This window comes from Medicago sativa, chromosome 7, assembly GCF_051527215.1.
Source record: "Medicago sativa cultivar Bolivia chromosome 7, Bolivia_mono, whole genome shotgun sequence".
Taxonomy (NCBI): Eukaryota; Viridiplantae; Streptophyta; class Magnoliopsida; order Fabales; family Fabaceae; genus Medicago; species Medicago sativa.
The window spans coordinates 53,163,129-53,180,618 of record NC_140755.1 but is presented as its reverse complement, the minus strand read 5'-3'; the positions used below and the strand labels follow the sequence as shown (position 1 = coordinate 53,180,618).

At 34.0% G+C, this 17,490-nt stretch overlaps 2 protein-coding genes across 8 annotated transcripts; both read right to left on the bottom strand.

Moving 5' to 3' along the window:
- Nucleotides 1-2,926: 2,926 nt before the first annotated feature.
- Nucleotides 2,927-8,300, bottom strand: LOC146906736 (cell division cycle 20.1, cofactor of APC complex-like). The gene is made up of 6 exons (XM_085722951.1): nt 8,012-8,300; nt 7,513-7,785; nt 7,143-7,412; nt 4,117-6,354; nt 3,951-4,014; nt 2,927-3,867 (listed from the first exon to the last, which is right to left on the bottom strand). Exons 1-4 carry the CDS (start codon nt 8,060-8,062, stop codon nt 5,656-5,658), a joined length of 1,293 nt encoding a protein of 430 aa, XP_085579077.1. The 5' UTR covers nt 8,063-8,300; the 3' UTR covers nt 2,927-3,867; nt 3,951-4,014; nt 4,117-5,655.
- A 2,310-nt stretch (nt 8,301-10,610) lies between these two features.
- LOC146906735 (putative UDP-3-O-acylglucosamine N-acyltransferase 2, mitochondrial) lies at nt 10,611-15,360 on the bottom strand. Of its 7 annotated transcripts, none has more exons than XR_015017758.1 (11): nt 15,238-15,360; nt 14,281-14,555; nt 13,959-14,174; nt 12,816-12,892; nt 12,461-12,510; nt 12,271-12,335; nt 11,906-11,957; nt 11,758-11,812; nt 11,570-11,636; nt 10,994-11,065; nt 10,611-10,862 (listed from the first exon to the last, which is right to left on the bottom strand). XR_015017758.1 is itself a non-coding variant. In XM_085723577.1 (11 exons), exons 2-11 carry the CDS (start codon nt 14,499-14,501, stop codon nt 10,803-10,805), a joined length of 951 nt encoding a protein of 316 aa, XP_085579703.1. In that variant the 5' UTR covers nt 14,502-14,555; nt 15,233-15,360; the 3' UTR covers nt 10,611-10,802. The 7 variants fall into 7 exon arrangements, 6 of the variants coding, with proteins under 6 accessions (XP_085579703.1, XP_085579705.1, XP_085579707.1 ...); XM_085723577.1 differs by having other exon boundaries at nt 11,758-11,828; nt 15,233-15,360; XM_085723579.1 differs by having other exon boundaries at nt 11,758-11,828; nt 13,959-14,169; nt 15,233-15,360.
- Between the last annotated feature and the right edge of the window lie 2,130 nt (nt 15,361-17,490).

Here is a 17,490-nt window from a genome sequence, read left to right as displayed (position 1 = left end):
ACAAGCACATTTTTTAAGACGTGAATCAACCTATTCGTTCTCTAGTTGCACAAGCATATGTTCATGACATTGGCTTAGCTTATAGTTTCGGTCATGGCTCATGAGCATCAACATGTTGCTAGAGACAGGTTTTTCACTTCTCACTTGGAATAAACAATGGAAAAGTGTTTTTGCTTTGAGAGGCATTAATTTATGCTAGGATGTTGGTTTTATATAAGTTAGTGGCTACTAGGTTTCCCTTGAGGTTATCAAGTTGATGCTTAAATGGACCGACTTTTTTCAATTAGAGGTGATTAAGAATTTCGTGGCAAAGGATTTGAGCTTCAGCAAAAAACACATTTTAAAGGAAGAGAATTATGTTGCACATATAAATGGCATATGAAGTGACCTAAATTAGAGGTAATTTACATGTATTTAGTCCCAATGTCTTTCAATCTTCGCCTTAATAACACTTTCCGACACCATTATAGTTCGATATTATTTGTCTTACAAGTTACCACATGAATGAAAGTCCTTCGTTCGCTAATCAATAACCATCCTCAATGCACCGAGTAAAACAAAAGCATTCCTTTGATCCAATTGATACATGACCTTGCACTGCAACTCTTCCTCCCATGGTTACATAATCTCCTATGCTGAACACATAAGAAAAAAAGTTGCGTCTGTTTGAAAAATTTGAATGCCTCGGCAATAACTTTAGTTCAAATATGAATTTCACCAGATAAGTCGTCCTAAATTCACTAGGTAAGTGCAAAAGAAATGGAGACAACATATGATGTTGAACCTGTAGTAGAAGAGGGGAGGGTACTTATGCTAGTAGTAGATTTGATGAAGACTCTTGCTCCATCCTTAGATTTATTTTGTGCTTCAAATTCATCGCATTAACCATTGCACATGGGTATTAAACATGTGATTCAGGTTCTAAGAGCAAATCCAATACTTGTTATATCGCTCACTGCAATGGTCTTGGCATGCTTGGTTCACCCATCCTTTGGTCTCCTTATACTTATCTTTGCTCATTTTTTCTGCTGTCACAATGCATTATGTAGGTATATGTATATCTACATTTATCGCATTTGTTTGTAGTTTTTCCTGCAAAGTGTGTGCATGTAATCAATTTTAATAGTTCTTAAATCTGTCTGTATGCGAATAACTGTACTTGTTTTCTTTGTGTTGGTGGTGGTTTAATGAATATGTTATATGATTGCTAGGATTTTTCTGTTTCCTATGCCACTGCTGCTCTGCTGTTATATTGCAATATCAGTTCAAAATGTCTTGATACCATTCTTATTCTCTGAGTATGAAGAGTGGATTAATCAATTTGCATATTAATTTTTAATTAAGTTTGCATGCTTAAAGGAAATTGCAATGCTAGTTGTAGTATTGTTTAGGGTTCAGGGTTTGGTCAAAACTCCTTTTTGACTGTCGTGAATATGCATGACCACTGTGACTGGAAATTTCCTTTTGTTTCTGTAGCAGTTTCCTTCCAGCTTCATGTCGTAGCTATGAACAAAATAATGAAACTATCGATTGTAATGGGGGTGAATTTAAGGTGTCTGAAAGACAGAAGTACAATTTTGAATCTTTGATGGTAGTTTTAACCGGACTTTTCCTTCAGAAGACAACTCCAATAGTCTAGATTCTTCAAAAAGTTTTAGAGAAGTAGAATTAGATGTGTTGGTTATTATTATGGTTGTTTATGAATGACTTAGTTTACCTTCCGTTTAAACTTGATTTCGCACGGCATTTTTCATCATTTTGGGTATGAATAATACAGTGCATTTGATGTTGACCTGAAATCAAGTTATATGGGAAAAGTTTAAACTTTTTTTTTTTCTGAGTTCCTTATGATTGCAATATCTTGGTTACCCTTCATGCAGGACTTATTCTCTCTTTTGTTTTTATTTTTGTAATTATCAATTTTGTAGAGACTGGCGATGGGTGAGAGCCACAGATGGTTCTTGGATTCAATACTTCGGACTGGCGTCATACATACTTCATGGCATCTTCAATTCGAAGCCTCAGTTCAATTTTTTCTTCTTGTTTATCCCTGCGGTCCCCCTCCACAATTTTAGACTGTACGTTGTCTAGCTCGTAGATGGATACTAGTCTTATTTTTTCCGGCTTGCTTTATCTCCGGAAAGAGCATTTTATGTTATGGCTTCTGTTGGTGGCATTTCTTTTGCTTTAAGGACGATTCATAGAAAGAGCGGTGAAACAAAAGAGGTTACTTATGGCAGCCAGAAGCATTCTCGCTGACACTGAAACTTTCAGACACTACGCTTTGTTGAATCAGATAATAGGATGGCACGTCTAATTACGTGTAGTTTTTTTTTTGTTGATAATGGTGCATGTAGGTCGTTGATGTCAGATGTTTGATATTTCTTGTAATACGAATAATTTTTGCCGGGTGTTACGTTTTATCCCAGCGTTTCTCTGGCCGTTGTAACATGATGGTTAGGGTTAGAGTGTTTTTCTTATGCCAGGTCCTTTTCACATATGAAACGATGATATTGTTTTGCAGTTTTGTCTGAATGTGATGAAAGGTCTTTCATACTGTTGAAGTGATCATACATGCTACATGATAATGAGTTTGAAAGCAAAGTAACATTTTTATTTTTTATTTTTTAAAATAAAGACGTATCATGATTTTAGAATATAGTCAACACAGTGTCTTCAACATAAACATGACTGCCAAAATTATCTCAGATGTGAAAATATGAAGATTATTACTTTAGATGATCAAGTCGATTTGAGTTGTCATATAGGTTGATGAAAGAATGTAGAGGTTGATTCCCATGTACTTTTCATATAATCAATCTCTATATTCCTTCTATGTGATCACAGTCCTTGACTAAAAAATGTTGGTATTATCTAACCAACATTCTCTATCTTTTAAGTTATTTTTTGCAACCGACAGGAAAAGGGAGAAAAATGGAATTGGAATTTTCTATTCAATATAAATTGTTCTAACATTGAACTTACAGCATAAATGCAGAAGAGAGCATACAATGGAATTGGAATTGCTTGTTTAATAAAATACATACATCCTTTTACAATAAGATCACTCACATTACATCAGACTTGTTATTAGATAGTTTGTGGAAGAAATCCAAAGGGTGATGACTTTGTATGATGACTCAACAGGATGCTGCAACCTTGGGCTCTTCCAACCATTTCCAGAGTGTTTCCAGAGTGTCAGCAAACCAGATTTGAAGAAGAGTCCACCTCAAGCATTCCAAAGATAACGGTATTTTCAAGGATAGTCGCGTCATTTTTTAATGTGGTCAAAATTGTTTAATCTTTAAAATGAACTTATAACATGGTCTTCGTTTAAATCTCATTTGATTTTTCTTTCGTTTCTCTTTTATTGATGAAGGCAGAAAACAAAGCCTTTTCAAACTTGCATGCCTTTTTATAACCCACAGTTGTCAACTTCTAATTAGCTAATTGTATAATCAAAGAATACATCAGAACTAAAAACAATGGCCAGACATGAATATCACAAAAAGCAAGTAAGCAACTATACCTGCAATACTACTTCAAGATTCAAGAAGACTAGGGTTTTAATTAAAAAAAAATAAAAATGGCCAAAAGTTGACTGAAATTAGATTTATTACCTTCAAATATAGATAGACTAAGCTTCCCTGTTTTACTGGGATCACCGTAGCATATATCAACTATCCTAGGTACTTCAGGTTGACCATCAAAACTATCATGAGCTTGAGAATTCACTTGCTTCTTTCCTTCTGAGTTCCTTGACCATAATGGAGTTTTTCATTCCGTGTCACCAACATTATACTGTTTGCATAGCTTCTCTCACCCTTTCAATAGTTGCAGAAAGTCCTCTGCAGATGCTTTTCTCACCTATACAATAGAAATAGATAAATTTTATATGAAATCAGAAAATTTATCATCAAATAAATTTGTAGAAGATAGTCAGCACTTACATGTGTATGGTTTAGTTTCATGCTTTTACTTGCAGACCTATATTATCAACAGTCCATCTCTGAGCTAAAAAGAAAACAATAGAAGATCAGTGTCTCACAAATGATATTCAATGTAATTTGTCAATACAAATAATTTCAGTACAAATATGGATTTCATGTATAATACCATGACAAGATTTACTGATGATATTTTGGCACCTAAGCAGTCCGGTTGACATGCCACCACAGCCAGCATAGATCTTTTTTTTTTTTTGGTAGTGAGCCAGCATAGATCTAGTAATGCTAGTTCTGTCCTGTGCAGCTCAGGACAATGTAGACTCTTGGTAATAGTAGATGCCTATGTTGAGAGACTCTCAAGAACAGCAGATTGTGGTAACTCGTTAATCTTAACAGGATTATCTAAAGAAATATATATACACCTTTTAGATTAAATCTGAACAAAACAGGACATATTTGATGAACTAAGTGTGAATATCTCAACTTGCAGTTCTTATATGATCACTGAAATTGCACTTTTTTGTCAATTCAGTAGTTAAAGCATGCTAATATTGAGCAACTAAGAACCAGTGAAATTTAAAAGTGTATAATATGACAAGGGAATAGATGAATTTTCAGCTAAAATGAATTTTTGTGTTCATCAAACAATCATAACACCTGCAAGAAGCACATGTGCAGAATTGTTCCTATTTCTAAAACACCATTTTTTTCCTTGTCAAGGCATTTCCGCCTCGCACTAACTAGGGATAGATTAAACAAGAAAAAATTTGTATAGAAAAGAAGACCAAAAGCATCTTGGACACTGCAAAATGTAGAGTAACCAACACGATATTCCATATCATAATAGAAGACAGATGGTAAAGTAGAAGTCAGCTTCAGACCAACCTGCAAGAAGTCACACATAGAAAAAAGAACTAGCAATTACTACAAAGATAGAAATATGAACCTCAAAATTGACAGTGAAGCAGTCTCTCATCAGATAAAATTGTGAGGAAAAACAAGATCTTAACTGGGATTCGTAATACCTTAGGTGTTATATATCTTAACTGAGATGATACTAAAGACATTACTTGTGATGTGTATGGTATGCTTGTCATGTCCTCGGAGGGTGCATCAAAGTGAGCAAACAAAGCCCGTACCTATTTATTGGTTTCTTAACAGAAACATTATTTCTAAACTTCAGTAATTTCATGAAAAAAGACAGGTGCCTGTGAGACTTGGTACATGTGAGACTTTAGTTATGCAAACTACATCTGCCTGTGAGACTTTAGTCATGAAAAAAGACAGGTGCCTGTGAGACTTGGTACATGTGAGACTTTAGTTATGCAAACTACATCTGCCTGTGAGACTTTAGGTATGCAAACTACAAATAGACAAAAATTAATAAATGTATAATTACATGTCTCAGGCTAGGGAAAAGACGAGCAAAACCTATTGAAATTGCTAGATCTAGCAATTAAAGTAATCGGCAATTAAATCCACAGGTCTTGTATATGCATACATTCACAGACTCATTCCAAAATCCAATCATGTCCCTTCAGTCCAACTTATGTATGTAATATGTATGAACATATACACTTGCTTACTGTATAAGTATATGTATCTTCCCCTTAAACATCTGTGTACCTGCAAAAACTAGAACAGGGGATACCATAAAAAATCATTTAAACAATTATTTTTCGTACACAAGTAACACAAGTCTTCATCTTCAACGGATACAGCTGAAACTAGCAAAGGGCTCAACACGTTTTGGTTTTCCAAAGACATTCCATAATCTTAGCGTTTCATCCGCGGCAGCAGTCGCCACTGTACCCCCATCTGGACTCTGTGTCATGTGCAGCACCCTCGAGGTATGACCCTTAAGCTCTGCCATCTTCACCATTGAAGAATACTTCCAAAGGATAAGCTGGTTCTCATTGAAACCATGAGAGCTAAGAATCTCAGGCTCATTCTTATTCCACAGCAGAGCACATACTTGCGATCCCGTGTCAACAGAGTTTAATCTTTCACCCGTTTGTGTGTTCCACAGCTTAATGCAACGATCATGTGCACCTCCACCAGAAGCCAATAGATTACCCTGGAAAGGACACCAAGCCAGTGCCTTCACAGCAGAGTTGTGTTCCTCGAACCTGTGAAGCCAACGGGTAGGTGAATTTGCAGAAGCCACTGACCTATCCCATATCTGAGCAACATCATCATTTCCACCACTTGCCAATTGTTGTCCAGAGGGTGACCATTTGAGCCCACAAACCCCTCCGTCGTGTCCCTTGAGGGTTTCAACGATGTGTGATCTCACTCTAATGTCATTGTTTACTATTTTACCATCCATTCCTCCTGTTGTCAGAGTATGACCGTTCCAAGCCAGTGCACTGACTTTTTCTCTGTGTCCACCCCTCAATGTTCTTACCTGCAGCAGTCACCAAAGTGAAATCATAGAAACATTAGAATTAAGAACAATTTCAAGTTGGAAAAAACTGCAAAGAATGGATCAAAGGATAGTATGTTTGTTTACTGTTGAGTGTTGATTAACTTAATTTTGACGATTGTCTATCACAGATAAATATAAATGTTTTCAATTCCTATAAACTTAGTTTTTTTGTTTTGGTTTTAATCCCTAAAATCCCTTCTTAGCCTTACAAACTACAAAACTGCATGCTTAGATATTAGGTACAACAAAATTCAAGATAATTATCGAAGCTAAAAACATATCAAAGAGCACTTAATCTCTAGTCTAAAAAACTGTAAAAGTATCCAATATATTGTGCATTGTGAAATATAACTGCTAGGTAAATACATACAAGTATTACGAAAACCGTCAAGTGAGAACACTGATATATTCTGAGAGCGTGCGTAATGTGTGATATTAGTTTTTTAACCACAGTCTCGGTAAAAGTTTTTAATTTAAACACTCACCAAATCATGCATTGACAAATTATCAAACAATGGTTTTCTAAGTAGTTGTTGTCACAGTGAATTTTTTAGATGTAAGACAGTGAATGAACATGGTCTAATGTTAAAAAATATTGGATCAAGGCAAAACTGATGAGTTAAATAATTACTCTTCCTAGATAGGCCACATCCATTAACACACACCGAGGCACATAAAGTAGGGATTAGTTTACGCTGATATAAAACTAGATAATGACATGCAATGCTATGGAGTATATACTTTTAAAAAGAAATTACAATATTTACCTCTCTTTTAGCAGTGGTATCCCAAAGCTGGACAAGAGAATCGTCCAAACCAATGGCTAAATGACATCCATCTGGGGACCAGCTAACGCTCGTAACAGGACCATGTTCCTCATCCACGGTGACGAGTTTTGAAGCAGAACAACTTGAAGCATTCCAAAGATATACGGTATTTTGTAGCGCAATGCTAAGAACATTATCACCACTCCAATCTATCAAATTGGTGTAAAAGTCTCCTGAGATATCAGGGCAATCCACAATGCTAGTACAAGTCTGCAAAATCAATTTCACAAACACATTCAAAACACGTTAATTGAACGAATGACTTGATTATTGATTATATAAATTTGAAGAATTTGAAAGAACTAACAACCTTAGAAATGCGTCTAGGCTTGGAGGGTTTGGATTGAGGACGAGGAGGAGAAGGGTAAAGAAGTTCCTTAGGGACAAGTTCCACCGGTTTTGGAGGCTTGTTCTTAAAGGCCAATATTCGGGTTCTGTCATTCATGTTACAGGCTTCCGCAAGTCGTTTCTGGTATTCAGAATTTCTGTCGGGATTCTCTTTTCTTACCTTTGTACCCTCCGTCACCATGTAGCATGCATAATCGAAATCCATTGCGGATCTATTAGGGATAAACCTGTCCAACTTTTCAGAAAAAAAAAACCCTAGAGTGAGAAATTCTGAATAGCAAACCAAACAACTCAGAAAACCCTAATCTGTTTGAATCATTAAAAACCCTAACATTTCAGAATCAAGAAAAAACCTAACATTTCTGAATCAACAAAAACCCTAGTCTGACGGAATCATCAACAACGATTTTTACATTTTTGAATCAATAAAAACCCTAAAGTGAGAAAGAGAATTGATTTACCTTATCCTTCGAAGAACTAGGGTTTGTACGAAAAGGGTAACTCAAATTCATGATTAAAGAAGAAACCTGCAATGCAATTAAACAGAAAGAATTAAACGGAAAGAAAATAAAAAATAAAAGATAAAATAAAAAAAATAGATATGATTATGGTTTAATGTAAGAATCAGCGTGTTGTTTGTGGTTGATTCAGAAAGCTTCAACGATTAATCTTTTGAATGCAAAATCTCAGAAAGGTTCAACGATCTCAGAAAGAAGATTGATCAGAGAGAGAGAGAGTGCAAAAGTGAGTAGCAAAGTTGCGAGTGAAGTGAGGTATTTATAGGTTTTCGTGTTTAGTACGCAATGGCGGTTTCGGGCTTATTTCCTACGCAATGGTGGTAATAAGGCCCAACATAAATATGACCGTTGTATTTCATTCTCAATTTAATTAACCTTTGATAATAATTTTATTTCCTTTTTAAGTCTCATAATACTACAATTTAACTTCTTTCTTTATTTAAAAAAAACTTTTTTTTAACAAAAATATTTAGTAACTAGTGTTTTATTCTACTTCCTCTAGGTTTGAATATGTGATCTTCTACTCATTCAACTCGTATATCAAATTAGTTGTTATGGACTTATGGTCCATACGGTGTGGTTATGGCTAGTGGTGTTCGCATGTGGTTTAGTTCGGTTTTAAAGCTGAAAGTCATCTGAACCACTAGATACGAAAACATGTGGTTTGCGTTAGTTTAGTTGGTTTGATGTTTTGAGAGACAACCCATAATTTAAAAACTCACAACAATTGTGAGACAATATATAATTTGAAAAATCTACCAACAACTTTAATTATTATATTAGTTGCAACAACAAATTAGTTTGCAACAATTAACAATTTTGATATTATTAGTCGCTAGGAGAGAGGCGATGGAGGAGAGACAGTTGAGATGAAGCGACGATTGAGAAACAATTTAGATTCTTTTTAATGTATTGAAAAAAAATTACATTTTACATATAATGTTAATTAAAAAAAGGGTTGGGTATTTGAGTTAGACTGAGTTACTAATTTAATATCTTCAATTAGGTGAGTCCGTGGTTTGGTTTAGTTCGGTTGACAAAACAAAAACTGTAAACCAAACTGAGTGGAAAGTTTTCCCAAATACACCCAACTAAATGCAGTTTTTGCTATTCTCATCATGAAGGAACGATGAATGTGAAGATAATTGTCTCTCCATCCTCCTCCGGTTAGAAGTATTGTGATGATAGTTGAGGAAGCTAACCTAAATTGGATGACTTTTGAACACTCTCTCTAGCACTCACTCTCTTATTGGAAGAAATCAATATATGTCCCACCACATTTTCAAAGTGTAGACCCACAATGATTAAACCAATAAATGAGTGAGTATTAGAGAAAGTGTTCAAAAGAGAGTGTTGCTAGCATTACTCTATGTGGGTATTCTATGCAACCCATAACATAATTTTGTTTTCCTCAATAATATGTTGTTAGAAGGATTTTAAAACTTATGTTTGAGATCCGTTGGTGATGTTTCAATTCTTCTAAATTCAAATTTGGCTGAGTTGTTGTCAGGTTTTGCTCAGAATCACTGCAAATGGTGATCACATTGGTTGAGTAGCTTCGTTGGTTGGTCATCAGAACCTATTCCAATGCAGCATGAAGTGTGGTTGTTGTGCTGAGGAGTTTATAATGTGCATCATATTGGTTATTTGACGTTTGAGAAACAAGCACATTTTCTAAGATATGAATCAACCTATTCGTTCTCTAGTTGCGCAAGCGTATTGGCTTGCTCACAACACTGACTTAAGTTATGGCATCAGTCACCAGCATCGACATGATGTAGAGACAGGTTTGTCGCTTAGAATAAACTATAGGAAAGTGATTTTGATTTGAATATGAATATGAATCATTTGGGATATTTTCACATCGTCTCTTCAAGAATGTAGGCATTTCTAATATTCTACATGTTAAGATGCATTAAGATATGCAAGGATGTTTATACAAGTTAGTTGGTACTCTGTTTCACTTGAGGAGGTTTAGTTGGTACTCTGTTTCACTTGAGGAGGTTGTCAAGTTATTGTGCAAATATTGTGCCAACTGCCAAAGGGGCGATCTAAGTGTAATGAGTTTTTGGTAGTTATTAGTTTTACTTTTTGCTGCTTTCTTATACTTTCCATATGTAACTACAAAGAAGCTATATAGCTTGATGATTATGATAACTCCCAGAAGAGTAAAGCTACATAAATAAAACAGCTGGAAAATGATCACATTTGAGCAAGGGCAGGTACAAAACGATATGAAATTTGAGCCTTTTCATACATAAAAAATGGTTAGTGACTAGATTCAAATTTAGCATACATTCGAAAACTTGAATGACAAGGCAAGCAAAATTTATTTGGCAAATGATGTCCCATGTGTTCAGGTACCTTACCACCAAAGAAAGACCCTTGGATGTTTGTCCTTCCAACTCCTAATAAACAATTTTATTTGTTTGCATGCAGTCATGTGCCAAGGAAGCATAAACAATAATAAGCTTAGAAATCTCATCATTCCTACAAATTTGTACCTAAACCACTCTGCGACACAAAATGACTAGGTTTTGGATTTATGCTCGTTAAGAAAAATTCTTCCATGTAAGAAATTATGTATAATGTGTAAACCGTATGGAACACAAATAATTCATAATCTAAGACATATTTCAATCTTGCTATGTAATGGTCGACTTAACAAAACTATGATTTAGCATTAAAAAATGTGCTAACTAGTCACTACATATTGATTTTATGATGCAAGTATTCAGACTCCTCTAACTGCAAAACTGCTGGCAACTTGTCTCCGCCATTTGTGAATAGAAACCTACAAAGCAAAAAGGAAGCTGGTTTATGAATGGACCCAACCCAATAACATGTATGCATGTCAATGTCAAACTATGAACTTTGATGCTAATGCATTATATTGAATAAATAACAAGACTAGTAGATCATTACAGCAGGAAAGCCACCATAATCTCCAGGTTCTGTGATGTCCTTGGTTACACAACTTAACGCAGCAAGTCGAACCTGCAAGCACGTTGCAATCAGACGTCTTCTGCTCAACCCCAAGCACCCAATTTACAAACAGTAAAAATAATACAATAGCAAAATAAATTAAAACAGTGTCAATTGATCATTTGAATAGCGGTGAGTATGACAAAATCACGGTGGCACCAGTGATTCTGCTGAACTCACCACCAAAGCAAACATGCACTTGGTACAGCCAGCAAGGAATTACAGGTTGTACTGATACCGTGAGTGTGAAGATGAAAACTATTCTGATGATAGAAAATGCATATGAAAAGAGCTAAATTTCAGGTAATTAACATGCATTTATTTCCTCTAGTCAAAAAAAAAAAACATGTATTTATTCCCAATGTCTTTCAAATCTTTAACTTAATAACACTTTCCAAGATCATTATAGTTTGATATTGTTTGTCTTACAAGTTACAACAAGCATGAAAGTCCAATTATTCATTCGCTAATCAATAGCCAACCATCCTCAATGCACCAAGTAAAACAAAAGCATACCTTTGATGCAATCGATACATGATCACGCACTGCTACCCTTCCTCCCATCGTCACATAATCTCCTATGCTGAACACATAACAGCGAAACATGTAAGCCTCGGCAATAACTTTAGTTCTAATATGAATTCGACCAGATATATCATCCCAAAATTTACTACATAACAACAAAATGAACGAAGATAACATACGTTGCTGAGCCTGCAATCCCAACTTGTCCACAAAGCATGCAATTCTTCCCAATAACTACATTGTGGCCAATCTGCAGAACTAATCAGAACAAAACAACAAAGCATTTTTTTTTTCGCTTTTGTAATTATGTAAAAGCTAAATGTTAACCTGAACTAAATTATCTATCTTCGAGTTGTCCCCAATAAATGTATCTCTCCAGCTGCATGGCCAATGAGTGAATATAATTAGTTGATAGCAATTAAAAGTGAAAATTATCAGCAATAATAACTATAGAAGAGACACGAGACATTTAACACATTTACATTTCATTAGCATTTAAGTGTAATTTCACTTGAATTTAGTTAGTTAGAAACTCTGTGATGAGCTGGCATAGGTGTATGCTATATAAGCTTAACCTCTTGTAATTTTCTAACTAATTAATCATAATACAATTTTCTCTTCCTTTCACTCATACATTTTTTGACACATCATGAAGCTAAATAGAAAAGGATAAAAGCCATCAAAAAAATAACCTGCCCCTGTCAATGCATGTATTTGCACCAATTTCCACATTGTTCCCTACTATTACATTGAGCTTCTGACAGATTAAAGCAAGAAATTCATATTATTAGTACAATCTATGCCAGTTGAAAATTATTGTTAAACAGAAAGAAACTTTCAACATATATAGGATAAAAATCAATTACAAGACAAATTACCAACCTGTGGCTTCTTTATCATGTTACCGTCACTATCCACATAAAATCCAAATCCTGCATGTAAAATACAATGCACTAATGTTACGGAAAAGAAGTGACTGTAACAAAACAACAATCAATTCTAGTTTATTTCATTGTGTGACTTATTATCTATTCAACATTAAGCACCATCTACTGCTAAAGTTAAATGTCTCTTAACCACATATAATATGTATTTTGTGTGCATGTTTGGATTGGAAGTGAGTTTGACAAAAATACAGTGACACGGTGATTACGCCAAACTTACTGCCAGGTCCATAACATGACACTTGGTGTCCTTAACTATTAAAAAACAAGCAAGTTTAGAAAACCAGCATTACCATCTTGGCCGATGCAGACTCCATTGTGAATTACACATGAATCGCCTATACTGCAATTACTAAGTGAGATGTTAAACCTGGAAAAAATATACTAGCATCAGAACCTCTTCAATACAATTACAAATTCTTTTGCATCAGACATTAGTTTAATAGTGAAATTGCACATATACAAGTTTTCAGACATAAACAGGCATGTGAACCTCTTTACATAATTACAAATAAAAGAAGAGACAATATATTTTCGATCAAGGTTTTAAATAATGTCCGTGACAACAATATGGGTCACGCATAACGGTCCTTTATGTTGCCAAAACCGCAATGCAACCATTTTTTAGGCAGCATAAGCTGCAATCTATGAAGCACAGATACAAACACGACACGGACACTGACAGGCCGACACTGCTAATAATTTGAGAAATCACATAATTAAGTGTAATTATATATGTTGGTGTTGGACACGACACGTATCCGACACCAGGACACACCTAATCCAAGGAGTGTTCGTGCTTCGTAGGCTGCAATTGACTATGATTCTTTGCAATATTTAGGATCATGACACAACCATGACCACCATTTAAAACCATATTTCCAATGTAAAGTATAAATAAATAAATAAATAACCGGTAAAGAATCACTTTGATCCTTAAATGTGTTACCCCATGTCATTATACTCCTTGAATGTATTAAAATTACGAAAACATCTTCAAATTTATGTTTTGTTAGCCAGTTAGTTTGTTTCTCAAAATGTATCTTTCGTTAATTGATTTGATCCTTGAATATATCTTCTGTTAGTCAGTGACTTAGGGATGTTTTTTTAAATTTGATACATTAAGAGGGTGTAACGATTCTCTCGGTCTCACACATTTACTCCCTCCGCCTCGTCTCAGTTTAAATGTCACATTTGAGTTGTGCGCTATTATAAAATAACCGATCAGTTGAGTTGATTCAATGGTAAAATTAGTGTCAAACACCATTATTCCAGGAGTAATTAAGTGGAGTGAAATTCAATAAATAAATGGTATATTAGTCCAAGGTAATATAATAAATATTAGACTGAAAGTGACCTATCACATTGAAAAGCAAAATGAAAAAGCCTTATGCAAAAACAAAAGTGAGAGGAGCATAGCAATAGAGAAAGAGTACCCAATTATCGTTGAATGAGCAATAGAAACAGAAGGTCCAATCACAGTTCCGGAACCAATACGAACATTTGAACCAACAACAGATCCCGAATGAACAATAGCTCCAACATCTAGAAAAGCCGTTGAGTCAATACAAGCTGATTCATGGAAAATTCCACCACCATTTTTCCATTTTTTAAATTTATCATCACTGAGAGGTCCAAAATTATCCTCTGATCTTGAAACACAAGACAAACGCAAAGTGAATTAATCAATCAATTAATTATTTAATTAAAAAGAAAGAAAGGAATGAAAATGATAGTGAAAAATGAAAATTAACTTACCTGAACAAGAAGAAGAAGTAGTAGAGAAATGAGGATGAGAAGAAGAGAGAATATAGAGAAAGTTTGAATATTGAGTGTGATTGAGAAAAGGGGTTGTTGAAGTTGAACGAACAAAGGAAACTAATTTTCTTCTGGTTACAACTGCCATTGTCATCGTTCACTATGGAGAAGATCGGGGCTCCGATAAGCTTGGATACTGGGTAATTGGTTTTGTTTAGCATCAAATATTATTAGAAGATTGCTTTTTAAGCCCCCTCAATATCTCTTTAGCCCCCCTAAAAATACGAAATTAACCCTGGTACTTAAAAACTTGAACCTCCGGTACATAAAATCTGGTAGTTCATTTTCATATTCCACATTTTGCACCTCCGGAATGTATCTACCGGATGCACATTTTGGAATTTGCAATTTTAACTTCCGGCAGTTAGAATCCGGATGCACATTTTTCAATTTTTTTTTTTTAAGCTTCCGGTATATACATACCGTATTGCAAGTAGCTAGTATATTTTTTTTAATGATACTGCAAGTAGCTATATATAAAAAAAAGTTGCAGTTATTTTCTTTTGTGCACCCAGATTCAATATTGTTCTAAACCTTGTGTTTTTTCGGAAATTTTGTTGTGTTTTCGTCACAATCAAAGACCTGATTACTATATGCATTGATAAGAATTTCAAATCATAATTTTTTTTTTATTCTTCAATTATGCTTTTACAGAACTCTATGAGAATGTATCATATTATGTTGAATTGAACAAAAACATGATAAGCAGGCGTGAATTATTGAATTAAGCATCATGAACTGTAGTCTCAAAACTACAATTAAGCAAAGTGAGTTAAAAATGGGATCAAGCTCAAGCATTTGCAATCGTAAAATAATTCCCAGTCCCCAATTCTGAAACCCTAAATCAATCAATTGGAGAAGGAATGAGATATGGGAGAATCGATTGGCTTACCTTACCTTATTTGATAACAAGAGACGAGAGAGGAAGAGTGAGCTGATGGAGGAAGTGATTCCGGTGATTATGGGGGTGAAGGAAGTGATTCCCGCGAGTTGGGTTTCCGGCAAGCCACTGGGTCTGGAGGAAAGATGACGAGCAAGCGTTAGTGAGTCAGTGACAAGAGGGTGACATTAGAGAAGAAGAGAATGAAGTCTATTTGAAATGTTTTTTCATAGAGCAATGATACATAAACAAGCATAGGTCACACCCACACAAAAATTTGACACGTGGTCACATGGACCCCACATAAGCACACTTTCTCATTCATCTCCTTTTCTTTCTCCCTAATGCAAAGGGGTGTACAAGGGTGTATAGGTAACAAGAGTGTTTATGTAACATTTTTCTTTTTGATACGAGCAAAATGGTCCTCCGGTCGATAAATATCGTACCCTTGACAAAGGTCAATTTCGTCACTTTAGAGGGTCCAAAGAGATATAAGGGAGCCTAAAAAATAACCTTCATATTATTATTGAATAGAAAATGCCCTTAACTAATAAAAATTCTTCAATATTATCACTCACTTTTGTTCTTTTTCTTCTTAAGTAATCAAGACACCATTATGTACATAGATACATAAATGTCACAATGAACCAAGTTTATGTATATTTTTGATACATTCTTAGTACCGTTTTTGGATATGTTACTTTTTTCTTATCAATTGTCAAGTATTATTGGACACTTAATAATTGAATTTTTTTTGCCATCGAATGACCTCTTTTATGAAAAAGAAAGTTTATATGAATTGTACTTGAGGGGAAAGCCTCGTTGGAGTCGGGACAAGCTTCTAAGCTCGGAAAGCGATTACATAAATACTTACATATCATACATTAAAGAGGTCATTGAATTGATATTGAGAGTTGAATCTACTACCTTACGAGTGAGTCAACTTGTTATCAAGTGAGTCAACCTTCATTGACGTCGTTAAATGACTTTATTTAAAGAGTTGTGTTATTTGCACAACCAAACTTAGACAACCACTGCAACACTATGAGGAGAACGCAAATCGAAAATCTAAATCTTCCAAAAAAAAATTTAAAAAAAGTTAATAAGTTGTCGTTGTACAAATGGGTTGTTCACAAATCATTGCTCTTATTTGAATACTAATGAAGAAAAATAACAAAATTGCAGTTTTTTATTTTATTTTTTCTAATATAGTTCTAGACTTTTATATATCAAATCAAAAGGTGTTTCAATTTATTAATTCAAATACTGAATTTTTAAATCATAGATATTAATTCAAGTTTTTTCTTTTTGCTAAGAAAATTAATTGAAGTGTTGATATCTATACAATATATAAATATAATATATGGTTTTGGTCTGGTTTTTTCACTTCCAATTATACCCTTAAACAAATTTAAATTTAAAAATGCTATTTTATTGGTGTTATTAAAAAAAATTATATTATATTTGTTATATTATTGATAACATTGAAAAAGATAACTATAATTTGTTATAATATGAAAATGCAAAATATCTATTTTCTATACCTATAATTTTAATCAAAATTTCATTAAAAAAAATTATTTGGAATTCATACGCATTAGCGCAATAAAAAATGCAGACAGACGGACATGAAATATCTGTTTGAACGCTAATAAGAATAATAATAATAATCCTCTAAAATAATAATATTAGTAACATATCTAAAAGAAGATATTATTTATACTAGAGTTTAGACAGGAATGGAGTGGTCATTCGTCAACTCGTTTTCGTGCGCTAATGGTATATGTTACGAACAATTATTTTTATGAAATAATGATTTTGTTTAAGATTATAGGTGTGGATCCCCAAAAAAAATTATAGGTGTGGATATTTTACATTTTCATATTATGACAAACAATACTTTTATGGGTCTTGTTAACGAGTGCCCTCAGGGCATTAGTTAAAGAATCTACTAATAGAAGTTTTGTCATGGAAATATAAGATGTTACTTTTTGATCAAGTAATGATTACACAACTTTTTAAATAAAAATTACTTATTTTGGATGTTTAACCAATGTCCTTGGGGCACTAATTAGCATTCTCCTGCTTATATTTTTTAATGACACCAACAATACAAAAAAATAATATAAATTTTTTTTTTTTTTTAATGTCACCAACAATATAACACTCTTGTAGATATATTTATTTAATGGTATAATTGATAGTGAAAAAAGTCTCCAAAAAATCATGTATTCCATTTATATATACTATAAAGTATTGAAAGTTACCGA

Bases quoted from the DNA above. Each gene is read 5' to 3' on its own strand.
- LOC146906735 (XM_085723577.1), bottom strand. From the start codon at position 14,501: ATGCTAAACAAAACCAATTACCCAGTATCCAAGCTTATCGGAGCCCCG. The intron at 14,175-14,280 runs GTAAGTTAATTT...TTGTGTTTCAAG, and splicing joins TACTTCTTCTTCTTGTTCAG to ATCAGAGGATAATTTTGGAC. The intron at 12,893-13,958 runs GTACTCTTTCTC...TATTTTTTCCAG, and splicing joins GCTCATTCAACGATAATTGG to GTTTAACATCTCACTTAGTA.
- LOC146906736 (XM_085722951.1), bottom strand. From the start codon at position 8,062: ATGAATTTGAGTTACCCTTTTCGTACAAACCCTAGTTCTTCGAAGGAT. The intron at 7,786-8,011 runs GTAAATCAATTC...TTTTCTGAAAAG, and splicing joins CTAGTTCTTCGAAGGATAAG to TTGGACAGGTTTATCCCTAA. The intron at 7,413-7,512 runs GTTGTTAGTTCT...TTGATTTTGCAG, and splicing joins AGCCTAGACGCATTTCTAAG to ACTTGTACTAGCATTGTGGA.